Consider the following 10,397-nt stretch of genomic DNA (forward strand, 5'->3'; position numbering starts at 1 on the left):
GACCACGCCCAGTACTGTGCGTTACATCCGGGTCTTTGTTGGTTGGCAGCAGTGAAGATGGCGGCGTCAGGGAGGAGTACATTATTATCCTCCAACAACAGTGGACTAAACAGCACAGCCGAACAACCAAACACTGAAGACGAAGATGGACAAGATTTATGGTGGGAACAACGGACACCTTCCTGTTTAGATCCAGGAGGAGCTTTTCGATGGAGAGCGACTGTTATTGTTCAGACTCCGAGTGACAGCCCGTCTAACACAGCTAGCTAGCAGCGGCTAGCCCATTGATGCTAGCAATAGAGATTGGCTAGGTTTACGAATGAATGATGATGATGCTGTCTGATGATTGTGTGGTTTATTTAGTGAGCTAGCATTTCTGCATCGGCTTTTAGATTGACTAGCCAGCGATAGTTAGCATTGGCTAATGCTGCTGGTGATGATAAGATAGTTAACTAGCTAGTCAGTGGAATGAGTCTATAAGATGTACATGTAGACAGGCAGCTAGCTAAGTTAGCTAGTGAACGGTCTGCTCTATCCATCTATTCGCAGGTCTGCTATTCTGAGCGAAGTATCGACTCACTCCAGATCTAAACTACCGTCCGGGAAAAATGTGCTGGTCATGGGTGGGTGTCTGTCTGTCTGTGCGTGTGTCTGTCTCTCTGTGCGTGTGCTAGCTGTGATGAACCTCTCTCCCCCACCCTGTCTTCTCCTATTACAATGATGGACCAATATGATACCAGCTATCAGTCAGGCTTTATGTTGCTTTTATATGGCATTGTGTAGAATGTGTGTGTCTAGCAATCCTTGTCTGAGTCCAGTCAGCCACATTCGCCTAGCAGTAACAACCCCAAGGGTAATCCTCTGCTACAGAGGCTAATCAGTATGGCGTGAGGAATGCTGCCTACTCTGCAGTATTTACTGATAGGCCTAATAGTAGAATATTGTAATGTGTTAGGTGTTTAATACCTGTCTGACTGTCTTTCGGTGTGTGTGTAGGGGAGGTGGGTTCGGGGAAGACCACCCTGGTTGCTAAACTACAGGGTGTTGAGGACTTCCTGAAGGGGCGTGGCCTGGAATACCTCTACTTTAGTGTCCATGACGACGACATTGACGGTAACCAATCACAGCTTTCATTTGACCTTTTACACCATCATTGCCTTTTAACCACTAGTAGTGCTGAGTGATTAGTCCTTTTCGAGGTCAGATATGTTGCTTTCGGTTGATAAATATTTTGAATCAGAAAATTTAAGAAATAAACACATTAAAATGATTTTGGAGCTTTTTAATTGACCTTACAAAACCAAAAATGATCAACATTCAATTTATGGTCATTGTAGTTAATTACAACATTTCTGCGCTGAACAAGGTTGAATATTTGCTTAATGAAAACTACAACTCCCTTTAGCCCAGCATCCCATATACTGTAGTTCTTGACTTGACTTTTTTTTCGTGAATGATTTGATTTCTGTCTAGAGAAACAGCGTCCACCCTCGAAATGTTGGTTAATTTCTCTGCACTACCTACTAGGTCTGTCTATAATGTGGTGTGGTGTGTGTGTGTGTGTATGTAGACCAAACCAGGTGTAATGCCTGGGTGTTAGATGGGGATCTGTACCATAAAGGTCTGCAGTCTGTTGCTGTGCAACGAGAGGCGCTTGGTGACTCGTTGCTATTGATTACTGTGGACCTGTCGCGGCCGTGGGTCGCCATGGAATCGCTTCAGAAGTGGGCGGCTGTCGCTAGGGAACATATCGACAAGCTCCGGGTCCCCCCGGAAACACTGAGGGAGCTGGAGAACAGAAGTGAGTCAAACACACGTCATATTTTACCCTCTGACCTCTAAACAGGACCCTAAACAGGTCCTAGACCTAACCCTGAACAGGCTGGTACCAGATATATTATTGGCTTGCTCAGCTGACTTTTAGATAGCCACTGAAACTGTGCTGCAGAGGACTATTTGGACATTGTTAAAAGGGTTTTAACCAACTGCACAAAAATAAGACTGTCTAAAGCTCGCTTTCCATCCAATTGGCGACAGATTTTTATGCAAATATGCATAAAGAAAATATTCACATTTCCCCAGCAGTGGTGTGTTTCTACCAAACTGACATGTTGCGGCTAAAAAGCAGTGTGTGATGATGTAGTGCACATTTTTAAAGCAGTGTGTGATGATGTAGTGCACATTTTTAAAGGTACTTTTTTACTTAAGTTTTCATGTACCGAATAAAAATCGCATCCATCGCATTTTCAACTCTACCAATGGTTTTGTTGCGTTATTTAGCAAATGTGCCCACTCTGGTCTTGACACCTGCGTTCTAGCCAACAGCTCTCAGATACAGTGCAGGTAGACTAGTCTACATGAAGAGATTATTATGGATAAAAGGCAGTTAAGCGTCGATCATCGTGTCACCAGAATAAGACCATCGATATTTTTTGGAAAGCAGCATTAAGCTCATCACCCTGTGAAGTTCATCGTAATTTATTTAATCTGTAGCCTAATAAACTGCATGGTTTCCTGAGACGTAGTGGGAGGACCACACACCATATCATCACGTTTACTTCGATATGATGGTTATTATATAAATATTTGCCCATAAAGGCCTTTCCACCGCCATTTCCCGCATTATTCATTTTACAGACACAAAAATATCCCACCATGTCGAACGAACAAATTGTCTGTCGACATTTATGAAATTGTACTGACACATCGGGGCGGCAGGTAGCCTACTGGTTAAAGCGTTGGGCCAGTAACCGAAAGGTTGCTAGATCGAATCCCTGAGCTGACAAGGTTAAAAAAATCTGTTGTTCTGCTCCTGAACAAGGCAGTTAACCCACTCTTCTTAGGCCGTCATTGTAAATAAGATTTTGTTCTTAACTGACTTGCCCAGTTAAATAAAGGTAAAATAAAAAAATATTTAAAAAATCAGCTGGTCATGACTTTTTATTTTATTTTATTTCTATGTGTAATTCATCTGCATTAAATGTTCGGATAACCTGGGGCCTCATTTATCAATATTGTGTAGAAACTATTCTAAAATACTGCTTACGAATGGAATTGATAATGGTCGTACACATAGAAAAAGTGTGATTTATCAAAGAATCCTATAAGAGTCATATACACACCGTAGGAGAGAACCATTTGATAAATAACAATTGTTCTCAGTGCTTTTGCACGACCTTGGCTGTTCTCATTTCAAAACGCCCGTAATTAACCGTATGGTCAAAGTCATCCATTTAAACCGTGGAGAATGTACAACGCCTTACCGTGAAATACAACGGCGCAACCAAAAAAAGCTAACAAAAATGACTAGAACCAAAAGGTTTTATTTGGCTCGCTCAGTTGTGGCTTGACCAGTAAAAATGAAAACATAGCAACAAAGAGAGTTCCATTAAGACAATTGAGTTGCTTTAGCAATGGCAAATATACATCAAATAATAAGCCAGCCAACCTCAACAGCTCCCTCAAGTATGCTTTTAGGCCAACATTGCTGTTCTGCAGAATGAACGAGTCGCGCGTGATTTCATAGTGATGTGGGTGTCGTCTATTGGTCCGTTCGTATTTGGGAACCCATTACTTTTCCTGCTGAAAAGTGCCCATTGCCAAATACCCGAGGGTGGATAGCACTTGGAAGTGCACCTGAATGGCATGTGTTTGCTATTTTATAGTAGTTATTAAGTCCTCACAAATATCCTATTCGACTGGCTCATCAGATATCGTTTCCAAAAACCAATCTGTACTTTCTGCAGAAAAAGTCCCACCTGTCTCTAAAAACGAGTAAGATCAGCCATCTCTCATTCCAGTTCCCATTATCTGTCTTTTATAGGATTTACATAATGCTTTCACTTTTACATGTATCTCTAATTTAACATTTGACTGTATAGGGGTTATTATTGTAACAAATGACTGTATAGGGATTATTATTGTAACAAATGACTGTATAGGGGTTATTATTGTAACAAATGACTGTATAGGGGTTATTATTGTAACGAATGACTGTATAGGGGTTATTATTGTAACAAATGACTGTATAGGGGTTATTATTGTAACGAATGACTGTATAGGGGTTATTATTGTAACAAATGACTGTATAGGGATTATTATTGTAACAAATGACTGTATAGGGGTTATTATTGTAACAAATGACTGTATAGGGGTTATTATTGTAACAAATGACTGTATAGGGGTTATTATTGTAACAAATGACTGTATAGGGGTTATTATTGTAACAAATGACTGTATAGGGGTTATTATTGTAACAAATGACTGTATAGGGATTATTATTGTAACAAATGACTGTATAGGGGTTATTATTGTAACAAATGACTGTATAGGGGTTATTATTGTAACAAATGACTGTATAGGGGTTATTATTGTAACAAATGACTGTATAGGGGTTATTATTGTAACAAATGACTGTATAGGGGTTATTATTGTAACAAATGACTGTATAGGGGTTATTATTGTAACAAATGACTGTATAGGGGTTATTATTGTAACAAATGACTGTATAGGGATTATTATTGTAACAAATGACTGTATAGGGATTATTATTGTAACAAATGACTGTATAGGGGTTATTATTGTAACAAATGACTGTATAGGGGTTATTATTGTAACAAATGACTGTATAGGGGTTATTATTGTAACAAATGACTGTATAGGGGTTATTATTGTAACAAATGACTGTATAGGGGTTATTATTGTAACAAATGACTGTATAGGGGTTATTATTGTAACAAATGACTGTATAGGGGTTATTATTGTAACAAATGACTGTATAGGGGTTATTATTGTAACAAATGACTGTATAGGGATTATTATTGTAACAAATGACTGTATAGGGATTATTATTGTAACAAATGACTGTATAGGGAGTATTATTGTAACAAATGACTGTAGGGATTATTATTGTAACAAATGACTGTATAGGGGTTATTGTAACAAATGACTGTTTAGGGGTTATTATTGTAACAAATGACTGTATAGGGGTTATTATTGTAACAAATGACTGTATAGGGATTATTGTAACAAATGACTGTAGGGATTATTGTAACAAATGCACTGATGTGGTCAAAATTATGTTGATGTTGCATTATTTCACAATGGAGATACAATGACATAGCTTTTTACATTTTTTGAATCTATTATTACTCTCCCAAATTCACACATTTTCCATATATATTTTCCCCAGTCTATTCTTGACAAGCAGTTTCCTTATTCCACCACTTGGCACTGTGCATGCGCATGGTCATGGCTAAGTAAATGTTCATATGGATAAATCTCACACTTTGCGTGAAAATAATCCCACGCATGGTTTACGCACAGATTTGTGCCTACGCACAGTGGATAAATGAGGCCCCTGCTTTGTGACTGTCTGTAGTGGCCAGACAGTTCCAGGAGTATGTGGATCCTGGCTGGGAGGAGAGCGCCCCCCAGAGGAGGAGTGAGGAGGAGGAGAACGTTCTGCTGCCGCTCGGCGAAAACACACTCACACACAACCTGGGACTACCCATGGTGGTGGTCTGCACTAAGGTACGAACACACAACCTGGGACTACCCATGGTGGTGGTCTGCACTAAGGTACGAACACACAACCTGGGACTACCCATGGTGGTGGTCTGCACTAAGGTACGAACACACAACCTGGGACTACCCATGGTGGTGGTCTGCACTAAGGTACGAACACACAACCTGGGACTACCCATGGTGGTGGTCTGCACTAAGGTACGAACACACAACCTGGGACTACCCATGGTGGTGGTCTGCACTAAGGTACGAACACACAACCTGGGACTACCCATGGTGGTGGTCTGCACTAAGGTACGAACACACACACACTGGAGTTGTCCCTATTCTATCTGTTTCGCTGTGATGTCATCAGTTGGCTGGAGAAGGAGCATGACTACATATATTACCTATGACCTCTAACCTGTGTGTGTTGCAGTGCGATGCCATCAGTACGTTGGAGAAGGAGTATGACTACAAAGACGAACACCTGGACTTCATCCAGTCATACATCAGACGCTTCTGTCTACAGTGTATCCTTTACACACACACACACAGTCCTGTATAACTATACCTCTAGACTAGGCGGTGTCAGAGGAAGGCCCAAACAATTGTCAAAGACCCCAGTCACCCAATTCATCGACTCTTCTCTCTGCTACCGCACGGCAAGCGGTACCGGAGCGACAAGTCTAGTTCCAAAAGGCTCCTTAACAGCTTCTACCCCCAAGCCATAAGACTGCTGAACAATTAATCAAATGGCCACCCAGACTATTTTCCACTCTACCTTGTGGAGACACACGATTCAGTCCCATTCAAAATCCTATTTTCCCTAACCTCTAATTCTAAGGGTGTTTTCACAATTGGTCCCTTTCAGCTTATTTCTGTAAACTTAGTGCGGTTCGCTTCATTTTTTTGTGCAGTATGAACACTCCAAGGAACTCAGACCCCTTAAAAGAGTGCAAAGCAAACCGCAAACCGAACTGAGACCATCTCGAGAGGTGGTCTGAGTTCGGTTCGCTTGAATTCCGTGGACTGGTTCCACGTTACTCGGGAGGCCTACGGCTTATATCTTTACTAAATGCAATTTATGAGCTTCCAAAATGTAAGCAGGTATACAGTTGAAGTCGTAAGTTTACATACAGTGGGGCAAAAAAGTATTTAGTCAGCCACCAATTGTGCAAGTTCTCCCACTTAAAAAGATGAGGGGCCTGTAATTTTCATCATAGTTACACTTCAACTATGACAGACAAAATGAGAGAAAAAAATCCAGAAAATCACATCGTTGGATTTTTAATGAATTTATTTGCAAATTATGGTGGAAAATAAGTATTTGGTCACCTACAAACAAGCAAGATTTCTGGCTCTCACAGACCTGTAACTTCTTCTTTAAGAGGCTCCTCTGTCCTCCACTCGTTACCTGTATAAGCAGCTTGATGGAATGGTTTGTCCTGCACTTTTTAAAAACACAGAGCACATTGAGTGAATGTTGGAAAAATATATTGGTTCCTTTCTAGACATAGCAATGTGAATGCAAAGAGGAAATCTGTCCACAAAATAGTTGAAGTTAATTGGAAAAAGAGTTCACAGGTAAGGGCATTGTGAATTTGAAGAGAACTGAGTTATTAAGCCCCCCAGAGATCACTTTAAATAGGACTGAGGTCGGTTCTTTCAAAGACGACTGTATGTGAAAACACCCTAACCTTAAACCCAGCCTTGAACCCAAAACTTAACCCAGCTCCTTAACATAATTCTAACAATAATTCTAACCTTAACCTTAAACCCCCCAGAAATAGCATTTGACCTGGTAGGAGTAACAAAATGTCCCAGCTGGTCCCCACAAGTATAATTAAACACGTCCACATACACACGTGCGCACACACACTTTAACTCTGATCACTTTTTCGTAGCATCATACTAACCCCGACTCCATCTGCATGCAGTGTAAAGGTAGAGACAACATGGCGGTTAATTTCTTTGTGCCTGCCTTGGATCGTGTAGTGAGTGATACTGTCCTTAATGCTGTGTCAGACGGGGCATCTCTGCTGTATACGTCGGTTAAGGAAATGAAGAATGTGGATGTTCTGTATAAATACCTGGTTCACAGACTTTACGGTTTCCCCTTCCACTACCCTGCTCAACTGGTGGAGAAAGACACAGTCTTCATGTAAGTGTGTGTGAGTGTAACCCTGTGTTCTTTAAGTTTGCGTGTGTGTCACCCTGTCTTCTTTCAGTCCGTCAGGGTGGGATAATGAAAATAAGATATCTATCCTCCATGAGAACTTCCAAACGCTGAAACTAGACGACATCTTTGAGGAGGTCATCGTCAAACCGCCTGTCAGAAAGGTACGACCTTTAACCCCTCACCTCTATCTTGTAATTCCCAAAAAGACTGTTAGTGAACGTCACATTTTCCATTGTATTCTAAACTATAATGATAGATGAATTAATAGGAATCTCTCTCCCCCTCTCTCGTTGTGGACATCCTCTCCTATGTCAGTTTGTTCATGAGAAGGAGATTCAGGCTGAAGATGACCAGGTGTTTCTGCTCAAGCTGCAGGTGAGACTTGACACATGGTGACGTGTGTGGGTGTTGCTCTCTCTCTCTCTCTAATGTGTGTCTTTGTGGTTTCAGTCGCTGCTCTCCAAACAACCTCCTGCATCTGCCGGACGACCAGGGGTAAGTTTATCTCTCTTTCTTCTGTCTGTCTCTCTCTTTGTCCTATTTTCTCTCTTTTCCTCCTTTCTTTCTCTCTCTCTTTAAGATACTGGAAACTGATGTGATCTTGTGTGTGTGTGTGTGACAGGAGTCCAGCAGTAGTAGAGGTCCCAGTGGTTCTCCCAGGACCAGTAATCGTTCAGCTGCAGCCAACGTAGCTAACACCATGCCCCAATCAGGTACGCCATGCCCTGTGCCCCAATCAGATACCTCATGCCCCAATCAGGTACTACATGACGTGAATGTGTGTAGCTAATGCCACACCCTACAGCAGAAAAGCAATTAGGTATTTTACCACAGACCCTGCTCAAATGTTGCACCTTTTTGTATGACATTCTCCAACCCTCCCTGTGTGTGTAGCAGGTCAGACCAGTGAGGGGGTGCTGGCTAACTTCTTCAACAGTCTTCTGACCAAGAAGGCCGGAGCATCGCCGCCGGGCAACAGCACACCAGGGACTGTTCGCAAGTCAGGTAGGACACACACACACACAACGTTATTATATAGGCAGAAGGGGTGTGTGTGCCCTGTGTCGCCCTCTCGTGGTTTAAAATATAAATCCAGACAGAGCTGAGTAGTTGTGTATGTGTGTTGCAGGTTCTAAGCTGGGTCTGAGTGATGTCCAGGCAGAGTTGGACAGGATCAGCTGCAGAGAGAATGATGAGACCAACAACAGCAACACTAACAACCCTAACCCCAGTACTGAGACCAACGAAGAACAGACATGAACAGACCACCTCCCTCTTCCTCCCCCCTACCTCACCCCCCCCAGACCATACGTGAAGAGAACAAATCTCACCCTCCACCCCCAGACATACCCCAGACCAGACCACATGAAAAATCCACCTCCCCTACCTTACCCCCTCCTCACACCCCCAGGCCATTACATGAAGAGACCAGACCTCACCCTCCTCCCATTCTCACCTCTCCTGACCTCCCCTCCTCACCCCCCAGTGAGACCACCACATACCAGACATGAAGACACGTCAGCCCTACCTCATTCCCCAGACCATACATGGAGACCAGACCTCACCCCAACAGGCCAGAACAGATTAGATATGAAGACCTTCTTCAGGACGGAGAGGTATGGGGATGGAGAGGGAGGGAGGAGGAAGAAGAGAGAGGGAGAGTGGGAGCAGGAGGGGGAGAGAGATGGACAGGTATGGGGATGGATGGATGGATGGAGGGAGAGAGAGATGGACAGGTATGGGGATCGATGGAGAGAGGGAGCAGGGGGAGAGAGGGAGCAGGGGGAAGAGAGTGATGGACAGGTATGGGGAGCAGGGGGAGAGAGGGAGCAGGGGGAAGAGAGTGATGGACAGGTATGGGGAGAGAGGGAGCAGGGGGAGAGAGGGAGCAGGGGGAAGAGAGTGATGGACAGGTATGGGGAGAGAGGGAGCAGGGGGAAGAGAGATGGACAGGTATGGGGAGAGAGGGAGCAGGGGAGAGAGGGAGCAGGGGGGAAGAGAGTGATGGACAGGTATGGGGAGAGAGGGAGCAGGGGGAGAGAGGGAGCAGGGGGAAGAGAGATGGACAGGTATGGGGAGAGAGGGAGCAGGGGGAGAGAGGGAGCAGGGGGAAGAGAGTGATGGACAGGTATGGGGAGAGAGGGAGCAGGGGGAGAGAGGGAGCAGGGGGAAGAGAGATGGACAGGTATGGGGAGAGAGGGAGCAGGGGGAGAGAGGGAGCAGGGGGAAGAGAGTGATGGACAGGTATGGGGAGAGAGGGAGCAGGGGGAGAGAGGGAGCAGGGGGAAGAGAGTGATGGACAGGTATGGGGAGAGAGGGAGCAGGTGGCAGCGAGTATGGGAATGGGAGGGAGGGAGGGAGGGAGGAGGGAGGGAGGGAAAGAAAGAGGACGACATGGAGGAAATATATATATTCCCCTTTTACCAGATGAGGTATTTAGGGTGATCTTGATACTGTAGGATATATTGAAGGATGTATGTATATAGTTGACTGAGATACTGTAGGAATTGTGTGTGTGTGTGTGTGCGCGCATGCGCAGGTAGGGATGGAGAATGTTAGACAGAGCCATGTAAAAGAGAGAGTTTGGCCCTTGAGGTTTCAACCAAAAAGCAGCAATCTTCTGAGATGTCGCATAACTCTATGGCAGACATATTGACAGAATCATAAACCAAGTTCACTAGTATAACTGACAGAATCATAAACCAAGTTC

The 10,397-nt window shown here is 43.7% G+C and overlaps 1 protein-coding gene across 4 annotated transcripts; it reads left to right on the forward strand.

Moving 5' to 3' along the window:
• The first annotated feature begins 42 nt into the window (after window positions 1-42).
• dync1li1 (dynein, cytoplasmic 1, light intermediate chain 1) lies at window positions 43-9,473 on the forward strand. Of its 4 annotated transcripts, none has more exons than XM_029658676.2 (13): window positions 43-161; window positions 550-623; window positions 997-1,113; window positions 1,571-1,801; window positions 5,381-5,820; window positions 5,945-6,038; window positions 7,534-7,669; window positions 7,737-7,848; window positions 8,003-8,062; window positions 8,138-8,182; window positions 8,310-8,400; window positions 8,585-8,692; window positions 8,817-9,473. In XM_029658676.2, the coding sequence occupies exons 1-13, from the start codon at window positions 58-60 to the stop codon at window positions 8,945-8,947; spliced, it is 1,743 nt and encodes a 580-aa protein (XP_029514536.1). In that variant the 5' UTR covers window positions 43-57; the 3' UTR covers window positions 8,948-9,473. The 4 variants fall into 4 exon arrangements, with proteins under 4 accessions (XP_029514536.1, XP_029514535.1, XP_029514538.1 ...); XM_029658675.2 differs by having other exon boundaries at window positions 8,582-8,692; window positions 8,817-9,472; XM_029658678.2 differs by having other exon boundaries at window positions 5,381-5,532; window positions 8,582-8,692; window positions 8,817-9,471.
• The last annotated feature ends 924 nt before the right edge of the window (window positions 9,474-10,397 follow it).

This window comes from Oncorhynchus nerka, linkage group LG4 (assembly GCF_034236695.1).
Source record: "Oncorhynchus nerka isolate Pitt River linkage group LG4, Oner_Uvic_2.0, whole genome shotgun sequence".
Classification (NCBI taxonomy): Eukaryota; Metazoa; Chordata; class Actinopteri; order Salmoniformes; family Salmonidae; genus Oncorhynchus; species Oncorhynchus nerka.

Bases quoted from the DNA above. Each gene is read 5' to 3' on its own strand.
- dync1li1 (XM_029658675.2), top strand. From the start codon at position 58: ATGGCGGCGTCAGGGAGGAGTACATTATTATCCTCCAACAACAGTGGA. The intron at 624-996 runs GTGGGTGTCTGT...GTGTGTGTGTAG, and splicing joins GAAAAATGTGCTGGTCATGG to GGGAGGTGGGTTCGGGGAAG. The intron at 8,063-8,137 runs GTGAGACTTGAC...TTGTGGTTTCAG, and splicing joins TGTTTCTGCTCAAGCTGCAG to TCGCTGCTCTCCAAACAACC.